The sequence below is a fragment of the Aethalodelphis obliquidens genome, unplaced genomic scaffold (assembly GCF_003676395.1).
Source record: "Aethalodelphis obliquidens isolate GAN/ISIS:26980383/991018 unplaced genomic scaffold, ASM367639v1 scaffold7, whole genome shotgun sequence".
NCBI classification, from domain to species: domain Eukaryota; kingdom Metazoa; phylum Chordata; class Mammalia; order Artiodactyla; family Delphinidae; genus Aethalodelphis; species Aethalodelphis obliquidens.
Window position 1 is genome coordinate 17814113 of NW_020837951.1, and position 18922 is coordinate 17833034.

An 18922-nucleotide genomic window follows, 5' to 3' on the forward strand; every position below is an offset into this window, starting at 1 on the left:
GTGGGGAGAGCAGCCTCCCTTCTCCTTCCTGTGGCCTCTCTGGGTGGCCAGCGATTTTATTACTGGCAGAGGGTGAGACCAACAGCATTTTCGAATTTGGCATCACATCTAAAACCATTTGGGGGCTGGGCATCTCTTTCTTCGCCCCCCTAGCCCCACCCTCCCCATGAATGCTTTGGATTCGGTGAAAGTCGGCGTGCAGTGAGCAAACTACACTTCCCCTCGAATTTTGAAACCCATGTGCGCTTGGGGAAAATGTAATCCTTATGTTTCTGATTCATTTACACTTAACTCATCAAAACGCTATTTTGTAAGAGCTATTTGATGTCCGCGAAGTCTTCTGAGCCCTTTTGTAAGCCTGGCTTCTTAGAAGCAGGAAGTCACGTTTCTGACGAGAGGGGAGAACTTGAACTTAAAAGATTGAGTTTGTTTTGAAATGAGGGCTCTTGGAGGGTCACGTGGACCCGGAGCTTGGCCAAATGCGTTCTCTCATTTCCTATACCACCCCCCTCACCAGCACCAGCTGCCATGACGTTACTAATGTCAGCGCACTATGATTTCACCCTGAGCAGCCAACGGAGACTTCTTCATGATCAGAGAGAGCTGAGCTCAAAGCTGAATCCCAAGGTCTGGCCAAACTCCAGCACGCCGCGATGTTGGGGGAAGGCGCACCTGGATTGGGTATCAGGAGCCCTAGGTTCAATTCCCTCTTCTGGCATCAAAGGTCTGTGTGACTGAGGAAGTGGCCTCCCCTCTCTGGGCTCAATTCTCTCAGTTGTAGAGTGTCAGTGCTTCCATGTTCCTTCCCGGCCTGAGAGGTTTTGAGTCTAATTCCTAGACGGGAGGAGGTGTGAGCACCTCAGAATTCTCTCTGCTGAAAACTTTTGGGGACTGAGTTTGTATACAAGGACCTTAGCTCAAGAAGGAAACACAAAAAATGTAGAAATCAGGCTTTGGATATTGGTTTGCTCAGCGTCTCACTGTGGGATGGATGCTAGAGCCCAGAGAAGGAGGGAATAAGCTGCCCCAAGTCATGCAGAACGTTAATGGCAGAGTCCAGCTTTCCTGGCATTTTGTGACGAACATCGCTGGATGGAAGAATTCAAGCTTTTCAGTTTATAGGATATTGAAGCGCAGGCAAAAAACCTACTTCCCACTCTGACAACAAGAACGTGAAAGCAGCATTAAAGTGGAAGGGGGCACTGGCATTGCTTTGCATGAGGCACCGTGAGGTGGTGTCTGGCTTGTATTAAAGCCCATGAGTGAATGATTAATCCTGGGTAGGAAACAAAGCCCGTGCCTCGTAACGTTATAGGTATTAGTGTGGCGGAAGATTAACCCCACGACCCCAGCAGGGGACCTTTGAGAACACTGGACAACACTTGGAGAATCGATGCATGATGAAAACAGGTGGTCTCACAGGTCTTGTCTGCCACCCCCCAAAACACACACACACACACACACACACACACACACACAGTCATGCACGCATGCAGACACACACGTACACATGCACAAGCTCGCCTCACCTGCTCCTGAATCTGTACACAGAAATGTTATGGCTCAAAGGAAACTGTAGCTGTCTGCCCCCACCAATTCGCAGACTGATAATGGGAAGACAGCTTTGAACTCGTCCTCCTCTCATCCCAAACCAAACATCCCTCTATCTCCACATTATGCGTTTCAGTGACGCCAACAACATAGGCACTTCTAGGACCCACTCACTTCCCTCCTCCCTCTGACCAGTCGTGGGGTACATGCATCCCATCAGTACTGCTCAGCCCCATCCAGTTCTCTCCATTCCCGCCTTGACTACCCTAGACCAGGGCCATCTTCTACTTCAGTGCTGGCAACATTGTCTTACCTCCCTCATCATTTACAGTCTGTGCCTCTATCCCTACATCTGCCCAGATAGCCACACAGCCAAAGAGCTGTCCTAAAACCAAACCTGATCAGGATTCTCTCTTACCCCTAACAGTCCCTCACCACCCTCGGGATGAAGCCCAGACCCGTCAGCATGGCATTCTAGAACCAACGTTGCTGGCCTCCTCTCAACCCCTCTGGCCTCTTTGCTCAAACTCTCCTCCTCAAAACTGACCCCTCAGCCACCATGAGCAAACAGTCCCTGGCTAAATGGTCCGGCCTTAGTGTAGACGCCACCTTTCCCAGGAGGATCTCACTGACCTTTTAGCTGAGTGAGGATTTCCTAGCCCTTGTGCTTCTCTTATCATAACACCTTTCTCACTTTTGTTGCCACTTAGGTGTCCCCTTCTCATATGAATTAGATGAAGCTCCCAGAAGGGTGGGACTGCTCTTCATTGCCCCGTTTCTCTCTCTCCACTGCCCAGCACGGGGCCCATTACAAAGACAGTACTAAATAAATGCCTGTGGGGTGGATGGTAGACTGACTGACATTGTCTGGCCCCAGCCCTTCCCTTTAGGGGGACTGCGGCCCCAAGAGGAGAAGAGACCATGCGATAAGATTTTCTTTGATCCTTTTGCCCCTCTGGTAACGAATCCATTTCAGACATTTAAAGGAAGACCTCCAATATACCAGCTATCATCTGTATTACCACAAATTTCTGAACCCTTATGGATCTGCCAAAGCGTTTACTCATTCATTCATTCATGCCTTTATTGACCTGTTTATTGACCATCTACTTCATGCCTGTCCTTCCAAAGAAGCTGAAGATAATATGACAAATGTTACCTAGTTCCCATCTCTGGTATCTCACTGTCAAGTCAAAATGCCGCTGAACAGGAAAAATACACCAGTACATTCTGAAACTGTCCCAAATGGAAACAATCGGTAAGCCCTAAGAGAGAGAGACAGTAGGTCAGGAAGGAGCTCTGAGGGCCCCAGTGCACCTGGAAGGCTTTCTTTACAGACGGCTAGTCTCTGAGCTCGCACGGGACATGTAGCCTGGTCCCTCTACTCTTACTGAATTAGACATACTCGGGGCAGGTAAGAACTCCAGGAGGGTCTGAATGGAATGTCAGAGCTGGAAATGACTTTCAGAGTCATTCACCTAGGCCTTCATTTTATAGAAGGGGGACTTGGGCCCACAGATGGGGACTCATGACCCAGCAATATAGCAAAATCTCAGGAAATCGGTACTTGAAGCCCTGTCTCCTGATTCCAGGGCCAGCACTTTGATGGGCTTCTCTCTTTTTCTTTAGCTCAGCTACAGAGATTAAAGTGCAATGGTCTTTTCTTTCTTCTAATCCAGCACTGAACTCTGCGTAGAGCTGAACGGGAAACTGTTTCATGAGTGTGTGTCTGCGCATGTCTGTGTGTTTGTCTTTTGCACATACTCTCTGGCCTGGCCAAGAACAAGCCTAATGAAAACCAAACAGTAGGAAGAATCATGAACATTGAAATCTTTATAGTTCCCCCACGTTGCATCACGTTCTTGCAAGTCCATTAGCTCAATAGTTTCTCAGGACACCCTTTGTGAGACTGTATGGACAGGAATCATCACCCACTTTTTTCCAGGGACAGGAGCTGAGGTTCAAAGCATGGAAGGAACGTGCTCAGGGTCATGCAGCAAGACAGCTGTGTGCTGGCCTGAGAATCAGATCTCCTGATCCCAGATTCAGCGTCTCCTAAGTAATGTCTGAGGTTCCTGCTTGAGCAGATACAACACAAACCCACTATGTTCTGGCCTGAGGATTCTCATCATCTCTGAGCACAGACTGAATGGATTTTGTCCACTCCTCTTGCCAATGCCCAGTGTGAGATAAATTCCTCCATTATTCCCACATCTGTAATTACTCTGACGGCTGTTATTTTCCTTCTCGTTCCCATTCATTTACTTGTTTTCTTAAAAATCAAGAACTGGTGCCCATACAACCAAGTCCAGTCCATCCTTCCTACCCACAGGGAGAAAGGCAAAAGAACAAAGGAGCAGGTGACATCAGGACACCCACTGCAACCCGACTTCACTAACTCATTGTTTTCCAAAGGAGCTCTTGATCTACCCCACCCACTAACAAAACACTAAATTAAAATCTATTCCTCCATTTCAGGAAATAACATTTCCCTCATTCCAGACACTCAAACCAGAAACCCGGGAGTCATTGGACAGCTCCTTCTCAGAACCCTTGCATCCAATACATCGCCAAGTCCTGTTGGTTCTACTTTTCAAACATTCCCCCAATTCATCCACTTCTCCTGCAGATAGATAATCATAATCTCTGGCTTGCACTTTAGCAATAACCTCTAAATGGACTTTCTCACTCTTCCTCAATCCCCTCTTTACAGAGCACCAAGAGCAATTTCATAGAAACACAGATCTGATTGGTTTAGTCCTCTACTTCCCAATGAACAAATCCAAACTCCATAACAGAAACTCCCTTCACAATACGGCCCCTGCTTACAACTCCAGTCTCATCTTCTCTATATCCCCCCTTAATTTGAGGGGGAATTATGCTCTACTATAACCTCACATAATAATAAATCTTCAGGTTGTAATTATATTTTTATTTGGGCTATTATTCAGACCAGCCCTCCTATCCAGTTATAAGATTCACAATTACAGTGCCAGCATGGAGACTGACACGCAGAAGGCACTTATTCTTAAAAGACTGAACAAATGAATGAATAAATTTAGCAACAGAGGCTTGGGTCCATCACTTAACTTCTGTGAGTCTTAATTAATATCTGTAGAAGAGACACTATAATGGTCCAGGAATGCATCAGACCGATCCACAGAGATTTAGATAAGTGATCTCAGTAGTGTTAGCACCAACCAGGGGCCCTTCACACTTTCAAAATCGTGAAGGCACCTGGAGACAGTCAGCACTTCTACGGCTACTGCTGACCCCAGAGATCTGTGGATTCTGCTAAACCCTTCTGTTTACCCTAATGTTCCCAGAACCTGTATTTCATTCTGAGAGGTACTTGGCCTAAGACTGATGAGACGGAGCTGTAGGTAGATGATGCCCGACTTCCAAAAATAGAGGAAGATCATGCTGACTATGTACACTGCTGGCCTGGGCTAGGAACAGAAGTGTTTGTTCTGGACTTGGAGAAACAGCTGCCAATCCTGATGCTGCTCATTTGTCCTGGTGGACATCAGAACGCAGGCAAGGCCATGTTGGAAAGGTGTGGGGAAAGGCCCTGCTCAGAGAGGGGTCCAGCCTGGAGCGTGCATTTCCACAACAGGTTCCTGGAAACCATGCTGGTCTGACCACGCCCACACTGTGCCAAACCTCTTCCTCATCTACTTAAATATTCAAAACCTAAATGGAAAAAAAAAAGTTCTCTTCTGTGTGTTTATTCTGTTGCTTCCTGGAAACAAGAAAAGCTTGTTTTAACATCTACTTTCTCCATCCATCAAGATGCCACCTTGTCCTTTTCCTGTCATAGCAATGATTATGCTCTATAGTTTGCCAGGCGTGCCCTTTGGCGTCAGGCAGGGAGATGTAAAACTTGACTCGAGCATCTATTAACTGTGGGACCTTAAATGAACGACTTTACCTTTTTGAGTCTGACCTTCCCCATCTAAAAATAAAGCATACTGATAACTACACCTCATTGGTAGGCTTATAAAAATACTGAGCATATATGAAGTATTTACTACATGGTAATTATCAGCAGTAGGGATGCTAGTACGGCTAGTAGTAAGTGCTCCCTGCATAAGTGATGGTGGCTAACACAGTGATTAAATTGACACTCCACTGAGGTCAGAAACTGGGTTGGTTTTTGGTAACCACTGTATCTTCAGAATGTGGCATGGTTCCCATCCAAGGAACGTTTGAGAAATATATCAATGAATAAATGATTACTAAGAGTAACTTCTTCATAAATGCTAGTTCCCTCTTGACTACCCGTTTTACCCTAGATTCCAGTAACACTGATGGATATGCAGGAGGGCTGACATTAAAATCCCAATTTAGCAGATGGGAAAACTGAGGTGTGAAAAGATTAACAACCAGACACCACTTAAAGATATTAATAGACAAGTCACAGAAGAGGGAATGTAAACAGCCAGTCGATATTTGAAAAGCTGCTCATTCATGATGCTCAATCACAGGAACACCAATGAGAAGCCATGTTTCAGCCATCAAATGGGCAAAGACAAAGCACTTCCATTTTGTTGAGTAGTCATGACCATGGATACACCTAAATAACCTGCAGCACATTCCTACTGTGGAATGTTCTATAGCAGTTAAAAGGAATGAAGTAGATTTAGGGACCAAAGTGGACAGATAGCTCAGATTACTACATTTCTACATTCGATCTGAGACTGAACACGCTCTTCTGCCATGAAGTAGGGTAGGTTGGTTCATTCATTCTTTCATTCATTCTTTCGTGTATGCATTCATTCATTTATCAATTTTCGCTAAGCATCCACTTGGTTTCAACCATCCATCCTATGGCAAACTTCTTCAATGATCAACTTTTATTCATCCTTCAGGTCTCAGCTTAGACATGACTTCTTCCAAGAAACCTTCCTAAACCATCTCGAGCTGGGTTAGATGCCCTTCTTGTGTTTTATATACCCTTCTTGTGACCCTCACACCATACACTTTTCATGCCGCAGTATAATCACCTGATTTCTTTGCCCGTTTACCCCTTTAAACTGTGTGCTCATGAGACTAGGGATCTCTAGCTCCAGCATAGAGCACGGCACAGAACAGACACCTAGTAAATATCTATGAAGTAAAGAAAGTATCACTGAATATGATTAAATTAGATTTTCACTATTTGGTTGATGAATGAATGAAAAAAATGAATACATACAAGAACAAAGAATGCATGACGAGGTGACATACAGAAAGAGCCAGGAAAAGAAATGTGGCTGAGACAAAAAATGAAATGGTGACTCACCTTGAGAGCCACAGAAACAGCACGGAGGAGCCACCTGTGCTTCAGTTGACCCCGATTTGGTCTAACCTTTCCCAACGCTCCGAGGCTTACTATGGCATCACGTGTCAATACTACGGCTAAGATGTGGAAGCAAGAGACCCTTTTTCTGAGAGGTTCTACTGCTGACTCACTCTTCACTCATTTACTGGACAAGCATGCATGGACCCTTGACTCTGATGAATGAGCGTGCTACATTTTGTATTTAAGAATCTGAACCAGGTGAGAGAAAAAAACGCAGGCACAGTTCAATCTAAGATAAGCCAAACAGTGATCAAGGACCAAGGATCACGTTCTAAGACATCTGTGTCCCAAACAGGCTAGGATCTCAATGATGGCAGACTCTATTAGGAGTCACTAGGAGACTCTTCCGGTCTCTGTTCAAATGTCACCTCATCACAGAGGCCTTTCCTGACCACCTATCTAAAATTACTAAATCCTACCCAGTTGAGATATTATGTAGTGTTTTCTGGTTCATCTCTTCCAACTACATCACGGGGATCAATGAGAGCAAGGATCTTCTCTGCTCTGTTCACTACTGCGTCGCTAGTGCCTTGAAAGTACTCGGGTTCATGGTGGAAATCAAAAAATATTCACCGAGAAAATGAACGGATGAGCGAACTAGAAAGTTTGTGAGCTGATTGACAGGGGTTTCTGAGTATGTGGAATCCAGAGGAAGAGATTTGAGATTTGATCTGTAAAATGTGGACTCATATCCGCAACAATTTCCACCCTGATCATATGAATATGTCCTTCTTTTATGTTTATTCATTTACCCCAAGACTTATATTGAGAATACTGAGGAGGTGAGGTGAAATAGAGGTTATGTTGGCAGCTTAACAGGTCTGAATGTGAAAGAAGAGTCAATAGATTAGTTAATTGGGACACACAAAGAAGCTCGTTGGGAGAGATGACTTCTAAGAATATTTCTAGCTCTAAATCAACGATTCTAAGAACAGAGAGGCACAAACAAAGTAGGCAACACAAACATAGTTGTTCAACTAGAGAATGGATAAGAGCACTAGCTTCGGAGCTGATGGATCTATGTGCAAACCCCAGTTACAGTTACACAGTTTGATAGCTCTGTAATCTCTGGGTTTCAGGTTCTTATCTGTAATTTGGTGATAGGACCACCTACGCTGCAGGTGCAGAGTCGTTGTACAGATTAAGTCAAATGAGATTACTTAAATAAAGCCCTTAGTTAAGCATTTGACACATAGTAGGTACTTAGTAAATGACCGCTTCTCCATTTCTCTTCAACTGCTAAACTCCTTCCCATTCTTCACTCAAGAGCCATTCAAAAATATTTACTGAGTGCCTACTTTGTGCCTGGAATTGTTCTAGGCCCTGGGACTGCACCAGCAGATAAACCAGCAAAAATCCAGTCCTCAAGGAGATTATATTCCTCAATTACAGCTCAATTCTTCCAAGTTTGGGTTAGAAACCACTGACTTTCTGTTTCTGTTTTCTCCATCAGGGCATTTACTATACTGCAGTGCTACTGCTTTCCTAACCCCCTCTCTTCCCAAAGAGTGGGCACACCATGTGGGCAGACTCCATGCCTGTCCTGGCACCACTGTACCATCATGTCCTAACATGGTGCATAGTGTGTAACAGACGTCCAGTAAATATTTGCGAATGAATCAACGATGGATAGACGAACAGATGAATATTGAAAGTGAGCTGCTATTCACTGTTCCTGGTTTGCTTTATATCTCACTTCCTCTAAGCCAAAAAAAAGGGCTTAGTTTTATCCAGAGTCTTTACTTCTTAGAGAAATCTGGAGATTCCATACAGACCCAAGTAGCATGGTGCCCAGGGCAGAAGCACTTGGCAGTCAAGTTTAGAAACAGAAGCATCCTTGCTCCTTCTTCCCAGCCAGACACAAAAAGACCTGGCCATGTACTCCATGATGCCAGACTTCCAAGAGTGGGTCTCAGGAACGGACTGTGGGTTGGTGGCCTGTGAGTTGTAATCCTGCCTCCTACCTCCTGTATCTTGAACTGTAGCCAGCTTGGATGCATGTCTGAGCTCTAAAATTCTGCCTTTGCATGATTAGAGCAGGAGGTGGTATGGTATTGTGGTTGAGAAGGTGGAATTTGGAATTAGACCTGGGTTGTAAACCTGGCTCTGCCACTACCAGCTGTATTAGGTTGGATGAGTCACTCTTCTGAGCTTCAGCTGCCTCAGAAACATGTGTCAGGCACTTAAAACAGAGTCAATGTTCAATAAGTGGTTATTGGTATTGTTATTATTATCGTTATCATAATTATTCACAAACTACACCTTTCACTAGGCCATCCAGAACTGGTGAGGTCCATGCTGGGTACTGATTCAGAGATAAACAATCTCTGCTGAGTCCCTTTTACTACCAAAAAAAAAAAAAAGTCACCTAAGAACAACTCCTATCCACAGAGAAAAGCTTCATATGTTGTCCCCTCATTTTACAGATAGAAAAAATAAAGCCCCAAAAGGTGATGCAATGTGTCTTCATGTCACATAGTGAGTTAGAAGCAGGGTCAGCACTGGTTCCGTTCTCCTCTGTCAGTGTCAGTCCTCACTCAATGCAGAGGCTTCCACTTAAGGGAGACAGTCCCCCTTTTTCCCTTGTACCGGCCAAAAGCAATCAGTCTACGAGAAGCATCCATTGGGTAAGCACAGAAGCCTCTCCCTTCATCAATGTCATACCTTGGGAAACTATCTCCAGTATAGATAACAGAAAGAATAAATATTTTTGTTGAGAGAAAAAATGAAGACAAAGGTCAAAGGGAATCATGTAATGGGTTGAGTCAGGGAAGAAAAAGAAAGCATTTTTTTTCTCTCTCCTCTTTTTCTCCAAAACAGTCTTTATATAGAACTTGTCTAAGAGCCAATTTATTTGATATGGAAAAAATGTGAGAGCAGTAAAATACACACACACACACACACACACACACACACACACACACACACAGAGGTATTTGTGTTGGAGTTTAGAACTCGAATTACCAAGAGATAAAGGAGCTGAAATGATAGGTTGACTTGGAAGGATATTTTATTTTTTCAGAGTCTCGGAGAACTTTCAAGTCAGGAAGTGGAGCCTGGCCCAGCCCAGGTCTCCCATAAATTCCTTGGGACTCAAGAAAGACAAAGAGGAAGGTCAATGAAGGCCTCAGTCTAGACCTTGTGCCTGCAACACAGTGAGGACCAAAGAAACATTTGTTGAGAAGGAAAGAACAAATGGTACACAATGTAGACCTGAATAGTGGTGGTTCTGGAAGCAAACTGGCATAGGAATTGGCATTTTTACCAAGTGGTTAAGGTCTTCAGCACTGAAGTGTGAGTGTCTACAGGAAACTGGCAAAGGCTGAGTCATCCCTGAAATCTACAGCTCTCAGCACAGACTCTGGCACACAGAATGTTCTCAATACAAACTTGTAAATTGAATGAGTAGTCACTCGTATGAGTAAAGAGACCTTGGAGATTCCTGGGCCTTGGAGATCATTTAGAGCAGTAACCATTAAACTTCAACCACCATCAGAATCATCTGGAAAGGTCCTGTACTCAGAGTTTCTGATTCAGTTGTCTGGGCTGGGACCTAAGAACATGGCTTTTCTAAATTCTCAGATGCTGCCAGTACGGGGCCACACTGTGAGAGCCTGATTTAGTGCAGTGGTTCTTAAACCTGGCTGCATGTTACAATCATCCAGTGAGATTTTAAAGTCCTAATGGTGAGGCCTTATCTTCCTTACCAATTAGATCAATACCTGGGGCAGGGCCAGGAGGAGGAAGGAGGCGGGGATGCAAGTGAGCTGGAGGTGATTTTAAAATGCCCCCAATTTTTGTAGCGTGCAACTGACTTTGAGAACCACTAGTCTAGTACAACTTCCTCCTTATGGATTGAAGGCCTCTGAGCACCGGAAAGAGTAAGTGACTAGCCTAAGAATGCACAGCAATTTGGTGACTTAGCTGAGAACAGAACTCAGGGTGCTTTTCCTTCCTCAGTTTAATTTCCACAATTCCACACTTATCAACCTGTGTCAGCGCTCACAGCCTCACAACTCAAGGCTGAAAAAGAAAGCTGGGTTTAAGCTGAGGTTTTAAGACATCTATTATTTCTTCACCTCATTGTTTTATACAGAAATGTTAAGTGGATGCGTATTTATAGAACTTTACCATTCTAGACAAGTGAGGAGATGAAAGAGACAGGGTTATAGAATATTTTCAAGGCAAGACGATCTTTTAAGCACATTCTCAAACACAAACCAAATGCTCCCCCTGAGTTCTTAAACAGGTGTTCTCCATCTCTGAGTCAATGAATGGGTAAGGGTTTGCTTGCGATGTGCATGTTAATTGCCAGTATTGTAACAGGAAGTGCTGGTAATGTGTTTGAAAGTGGTTCTGTCTTTTAAAAAGATTAAAAGTTTCCTCCAGAACTTGGTTTCTATTAATAATATTTGGCTTAGCAAATATTTTCAAGTAGACAGAGCAGAGATTGTGTCTTGTATCATCTTAGAACCAAAGAAAGTGCCACAAAAGGCCCATAGAAACCATTGACGTCAACATTTTCATCACACGGAAGAGGAAATCAAAGCTCAAGGAGATGGACTGATTTATCTAACATTAGTAGGTGGACTGGCTGGGGCTAGACACAAGGTGTCTGACTCTTGAGCTACTGTTCTTTTCAATACTCAAAGTGTTCCCCACCCATGTCACTTGTACATAGAAGAGGTTAAACCAATGTTTGGTGGTTGACTTCATAGACTCTTGGTACCCAAATTAGGTGTAGCTAAGGCTCCCTCATTTGTTAGATTAAAGCAGAAACTGGAATCACGTCTTTAATTGAACAGTGGTTAAGTGCACTGGCTTAGGAGTCAGGATGAATTCCAATCCTGATCTCACCACTTCCTAAGTATGTGATCTGGGACAAGTGACTTCCTATCTCTAAGCTACAGTTTCCTTCTTTGCAAAATGAGAAGGAGACTAGGGCTGTGGTTGTGGGGAGGATGAAATAAGTAAAAGATGCAAAGACCTTAGCCCATTGTCTGGCATATGGGAAAAGCACTAATGGCTTCAAAGTAAGGCAGCCCCTCTCATAAAACATAAATCCTCAGGATATCTGAGGAAGAGGTGATAGAGAGGTGGGCTGAGAAAGGAACATTAAGGACAAACAGTATCTCACATCAAAGCAATGAGTACCCGAAAAGAATCATGGAGACCTAGAGCTGCAAAGGCTCCTAAGGATCTAATGGGTAAGACCCTCTCTTCCACACTGGAAAACAAGGACTGTTACTGGTTATGTTCACCTTCCAGCAATATTCTTATGCAAACATCCAGCAACATGCCCAATTCCCAGCCAACCTGCTATAACTTCACCCCCTTCTCACCCACTGGAAAAGCAATCACAATGCATGAATACTCTTCAATTTAATATAAGAGGGAAATCATTAGCAAACTCCGGTTCTTGTACTTTCATTAGTAACACACGACTTTCTCATTGCTACTCTCATCCAGCCTCCTTCACTTTACTGTTGGGAAGACTACGCTGCAGAGAGGTCAGAGAGGCTTAGAGTTACATGTTAGGGCCGCCAGCAAGATTCAGGACTCCTGGTTCTTTGTCCACTGTTCTTCCCACCATATCAGCTCTGCCTTGTTAAGACAATTCTACAGCCAACACCAGGTTACAAATCCCTAGAAGTGAGTCTGGCTGTGATGAAGCTCCTTCCAGTGCAGGCCTCTCTGACCCTCCTTACATCCCTCTACAGCCCACCCACTTGATCCAGAGAGTGCACTTACATGTCTGTGAATCTTCTATCGAAGTGTAGGGTGGAGGCCACGTCCACCTGGAGAGGAGGATCCCGGACCACCTTGTACTGCAAGGGCTTACACTCCAGGCAGAGTGGGGTGTCTGCAACAGAGGTCAACATGGCCGCATCTATCTCCAAGTGCTCATCCAACGTGTAGATCTGGATGCCAAACACCTTCTCGCTCACATCCCGGAGTTTGATGGTCAGTGGGACATCACAGAAGACGTTCTGAGGGCCCAGGGAGATGTTCTTCCCACTGACAGTCAATAGTTTGATGTCATTGACAGCCCCACTGGAGTCCCAGTCAGTGGAGACAAAGGTCACCCAGATGGTCAAAGACTCAGGGACCAAGGGGTAGTGGAATTCCAGTTCAAGGTAGCAGCCTTGTGGCTCAGGGCAGGCTGGAGGGACTGTGTGTGGGTTGACAGCTGAATTTGGGCTCCAGGTGCGGACACTGGACTTACAGGGTTGTTCAACATCTGGATGACCTGTGGACAAGAGATGAGGGGATGAGTTCGTCCTCAGAGTTTCCTGCGGACCTCTGGTGACACTGGCCTGACCAGAACTCACAGAGAGGGTAAAGGAGAGGGAAGATCCTCAGTGTCTTAGTGAATGTGCTGTGTGCACAGCACCCAGCTCATCCCCACAATCTGGACGAATCACCAGACATCTGGTCAAAACTACATTCAGATAAGTGTCTTATGATGTGTCGGTGCCCAAACTGCCCCGCCTCATTGATTACTTGTAGGCTTTTCTGCCTCAGATGGAAAGAAGGAAGGAACGCACATGTGCTGAACATTCACTGTGTCCTCTGAACCTGTTTAATTCTTGCAAGGACTCATTTCTGAGATGAGGCAACTAAGGCTCAGAAGTGTGGAGTGAACTAACCAGAGTCTCACAGCGTGAAGTGTAACAGTCAGCATTACAGCCTAGCTTTGTCTCGTCCTGAAGTTCCTCGTTGTTCTCCAGACTGAATGGAAGAGCCACAAAAATGAACTAGCATCCCTGTGGCACTGCCTTTGGTACAACCTGCTTGGAATGACAGAAGGGCCAGAAACCTCCAGTGAAGAGGAGGTAAGTAACGATAGCTTCTGCCCCTTGGGCTGAGTATTCTGGGAGGAAACTGTCTAGAACCATGAATGACAGAGCTGGAAGACAGCCCTGGAGCCATCTTATCTCTTTTCCTCCCCTTCTCCACATGAGGTCATTCCATACCACTGAGCTTCTCTGAGCTCTGTCCAGTCTGACTCAGGAAGGGGAGGGATGGTTAGGAGGGGGGAGAAGGAAGGAGAGATTCTTCTACTCTTTCCCCAGAGAGACGATGCCTCATCCCCACTGATCTCAGCCTGCAGCGACTTCTGAATTTTTCTCTGCTGAGATCATTAGTCCTAGACCCTCAGAGAGCTCTCCTTTGCACTGCTGAGAAAAGTAATCAGGACTCAATGCAGTGATTGGCTCTAATTTATTTAAGGGTGTCTAGCAAGAGATACACATCAGCTGGTCAGGGTAGGATGAAGGATCTCAGGTTGTCCTATCAGCCACATTCTTTAGCATCAGTGGTTGATGGGGGGTGGAGATGCTGGACATTTCTAAAGCAAAAGGGAAAAAAATCAATCTTTGTCCGAAAAGGTTTTGATAATGTTACAGCGTAATAGGAATCACCACAGTATGAAAACTAGAAAGCCATTTTGGGTGGAAAAGCCATTCCAGTGAAAGCTGTAAATGCCTCCAATCTCCTTGCCTCTGCCCAGCCAAGGGAGAAGAGAGAAGATGTCCAGTGGAGATGGAAAAGAGAAGAGAAAAAGAGATGGGAGCAAGGGGGCTGGGGGGTGGAGAACAAGGAAAATTCAAAAGACTTTTTAGATATAACACATCAGAGCAAGAAGAGATGGATGTAACTACAAGATTCCCTCCACCTCTCCTTGGCCAGGTTCATTTATTACTTGCAGCAAATGCTGGATAGAAGAGACCGGTTGTTTAAGTCAAAGGTACAAACAAGACTCCCTACCTAGGCTGAAGCCTTTCTTCTTATCGATTCTCCAACCCAAAGAGTTCCTGATTCTTTTGACTCTGTGGGTTGTTGGTACTCCTGTATCACTTATTCATTCAAAAAGCTTTATTGAGGGCAGCGTTTTAATACATACAGAGCACATTCCCTAGCCATTAATTTATTTATCTGATTGTTACCAAAATCCTGTAAGATAGTTGTCATTATTGTCTCTGTTTGGTAGCTCTGTTTCACTCAATACCATATTCAGTCTTTAATACAGGGCCTGGCACATAAATAGTGAACACAGTGGACATTCAATAAATATTTGATAAGTGAAGACTCTTCTATCTTGTTCAAATATGGAGCTACAAAAGAAAGTGAAGGCTCCACGGAGTATTAGAGCCTGCTGTGCCACGGCAGGTGCCAGGTGAACACCCCCCTGCCCTCCACCATGGGCTCTCCTGGAACTGGCAAGTAATGGAGCAATCTTTCTCCCTTCCTCGGAGAAAATGACTGTCAGTGGTGGGAGCCACGGGAGAGCAAAGATGACAAATCTGTCTGGCTCACGCTTCCATCCCTGGTTCACTGTTAATCAACAGAGGGACCAAGTGCTTTCCAAAGGACAAGAAAGTGAGCTTGGTCACTATGCTCAAGTAAGTAAACAGGACTAGAAATATTTGCAAAGTGTGTGCTTGTCTGGTTATCAGAGACCAACTTTTAGATGTACAAAAGAGCCTCAAGGGGCCCTGAGTCCAAGCCATCAAAAAAGCAGCAATCCCATAATAATACCAGTCTTCATGCACTGGCCACTCTCTGTGTGCTGGGCACTGTGCCAGGCACGCTACATGCCTCAGCTCTTTTCATCCTGGCCATAAGTCTATGACGTTGGTCTTATGAAACTCATTTTATGGAAGAGGAAACAGAGCCTGAGATGGTTAAGTAATTCCTTGGTGGGGAGTAGGATACTATGTGATACTGTTGGTCCAGGGATCATGCCAAGCTTTGAAGGAATGAAAGATGGGTTAAAGTATCAACTATACAGTTTCTCACAGTATCACCTACTCTAATGATGCTTACCCGACAGGGGTGCTATAACACTCAAATGGGATGAGATATTTAACAGAGGAACATATTCACAAGTACATTAGCTCTGTTTTGAAACATAAGGAAGAATTAACAAGGGAAAGCTTGGGAAAAGGAGGTATTCCAAGCGAAGAGAACAGTTGAGAGAGAATGTGAAATAAGATGACTGTGGTTTTGAGTGCAACGGGAAAGCAGTAAGTGGTGGTAAGGCTGGCATGCTAGGCCGAACCCAGATTATGAAGGGTCTTGTACATCACGTTAAGGAAACTGAACTTTATGCTGAGAGAGCTTGGGAGCTACTGAAGAATTTGAAGCAAGCAAATGAAAGCTGTCTTTCAGAAAAACCAATGTTTGGAGTCACAGATACTCTCCATCCATCCATCCATCCAGCGAATAATTGTTGACTGTCTGGTCTGTGTCCAGTGTTAGGCTATAGTCACTGGGAAAACAGGTTTTGCAGACATGGTCTCTGCCCTCATGGAGCTTCTAGTCCAGTGAAAACAGTTAAGAAACTGCTGTACTAATTCAGATAATACACAACTGCTGCTTGTACAAAGGGAACATCAGAGATGAGGACAAATCAGTGTCCCTACGGAAGAAAAATGGATGCAGCTGGGAAACTAATTGGATGTGTGGTGATAAATCTGGGAGAAGGGTTGAGAAAAGTAAAGGGAAGGGAAGGGGAGGGGGGGGGAGGGGGGGGGAGGAGAGGAAGGGATGAGGGAAGAAAGGAAGGGGGAAGGAAGAAAAGTACAAAGGAACTGTTACTTCATTACCAATACACATCTTTTTGTATATATGCTGACAAAATGAAGAGTTACACGTTCATATAAGCTGTCCACTAGAGATGAGGCCATATGTGACGTGAAATATATTTATACATACCTATGCTGATCTAAATTTATGATGATCTATACAGACACCTATTTCATATCTTTGTGTATATACACTGCAGCTGTTGACGCAAATATAACAACTTGGTGTCAGGTTTTTTCTAGATGAACCCTTTAGCACACTGAAATATTCTGGGCAGAAAAATGGGGAAGATATTCACACAAGTAAGAATGACAACAGCCAGTGCCACGTGTTAAATCTCTCATGGAAAGCCCGGGAGTTGCAATGCATTATAGGCTTGCATAAGGGATCTTCACTGAAATTTGAGTCGATCAGATCTAGCTATCTAATTCCTGAGCTACAAGCGTATCATGGTATTGAATACCTCAGAAAATATTCATCTACGAAATATAGTTTTTGCTCAAGAGAAGGGAAAATAGGTTTCTTCTTGGTACAACCATGTTCTGTGGCCAAAGGCAAGAATCTCTGTGATTGTATTTACCTGAAGTTCATGAAATGGAGTTAATGGAACATACTGAATGTGCAGTAAATATCTGTTAAATGAAGAATTTTCTATCCTGTTAATATGGAGTTAAAATATCACAGCTGGAAAGGACGTTTGTTCTACGGATAATAAAATATCACAGCTGGAAAGGACGTTTGTTCTACGGATAAGATGCTATCTTCAGAGAAGCAAAGTGACTCACTCAAGGGCACAGAGCACACTGATGGCCAGACTCAGACCAAAATCCCATCCTCGCCAGCCCCCCCCACACCCATGCTCTTTCCCCAACCCCAGAGATACTCTGGCATCGCTCACAGACTGGGGAGTTTTATGTTAGTTTGGGAAGTCCAAAAACTTAAACACGCAAAGATAAATAGGATGAAAATGAGTTGAGAAATAAATTGCAGAGTTTGGCTCATGGAAAAGTTTATTTCTTTAAGAATATTAAAAGGGTCTGAGCCAAATGGATCACACAGCCTGTAATAGGATGCTCTAAAAAAAGAACAGAGCCTCTTCCTGGCCTGCCTGTACTCAATTTGCATATCCTGAAGGAAAACCCGGGGCTGCTGGGTTTCCTTGGAGGCCTCGGTCAGCTCAGGGTACAGGGGGCGCTCAGCAATTCAGTGGGACTCCACTCCGCATATCATGCTTGAAGAGGGTGAGGGGTGAACCAGGAACAGACCTAACCAATTGACAGTTTGGCTGGATGGAGGTGTGGGGAGATACCAGGAAATTATTTCTTTCGTTCAGGTGGTAGAATAAACCAAGATGATTTTAGCCAGAAAAGTCTCAGGGTAGAGTCTTGCTACTTCTTCCTCCCAAATCTCTCTCAATTCCATTGATTCTTCTCCAGTATCACCGCCACTGACCTCATCCAGGCCACCGCCATCCGTCTGCTGGATTCCTGATACAGCCACGGGGATGCGCCCTTTCCCCCATCCACTCCTCCCCCGATCTCTTCGCCACAGAGCAGCCCAGACGATCTTTCTAACAAGCACACCTCACCATATTCCAGGCACCTGCCAAGGCACGTGGCATCCCCTCACTGCCCTCAGAATAATCCAAACCCAGCCTTATCCGGACATTACACATATCACCCCAGTCCAACCTCTCCCTCACCCACACCTTCCTTTTCATACTCCAGACCCATTTAAGTTCTTACCCCATTATTGAAGAACTTTCGTTTATGTACGTTATATCTATCAGACGTTACCACATTGTGGACTAAAACTGAGAAACTTTACAACACAAGGACACATAAGTATGTGTCCCATTAGCTGTCAGAGCAGTAAAACATCGCATGCCATGCAGCTGCTGGGAAGCTCCACTGTACACTCAGGAAAGAATGAGTGTGAAAAAGGTCAACAGTGGCATAGCATTATTATGAAAATACCTTTGGACTTTGAGGACACACTACAAAGTCTTAGGAACCCCATAAGCCTCCAGATCACACTGAGAAAACCAGTGCTCTAAACATATCCAACTCCTCTCACATTCTTTTTTTTTTTTTTTTTTTTGCGGTACGCGGGCCTCTCACTGTCGTGGCCCCTCCCGTTACGGAGCACAGGCTCCGGACGCGCAGACGGCTCACGGGCTCAGCCGCTCCGCGGCACGTGGGATCTTCCCGGACCGGGGCACAAACCCGTGTCCCCTGCATCGGCAGGCGGACTCTCAACCACTGCGCCACCAGGGAAGCCCCTCTCACATTCTTAAATGTGCCTTGTTCACTGGTGTGTTAACATTTCCTGGGTGGCATGAGTCTCAATTTGGGGCGAGGTCCCCTACGCAGCACAAGCCTCATCACACCCGATGGTGATTGCCCACGTACTCATCTGACTCCCCTATTAGACAGT

The 18922-nt window shown here is 44.8% G+C and overlaps 1 protein-coding gene across 1 annotated transcript in view; it reads right to left on the bottom strand.

Moving 5' to 3' along the window:
* PAPPA (pappalysin 1) overlaps positions 1-18922 on the bottom strand; it is a 208784-nt gene that overhangs the window by 111558 nt on the left and 78304 nt on the right. The window contains exon 7 of the mRNA XM_027105071.1: positions 12647-13145. Coding sequence (XP_026960872.1) covers positions 12647-13145 — 499 coding nt within the window. The remainder of the gene's footprint in view (positions 1-12646; positions 13146-18922) is intronic.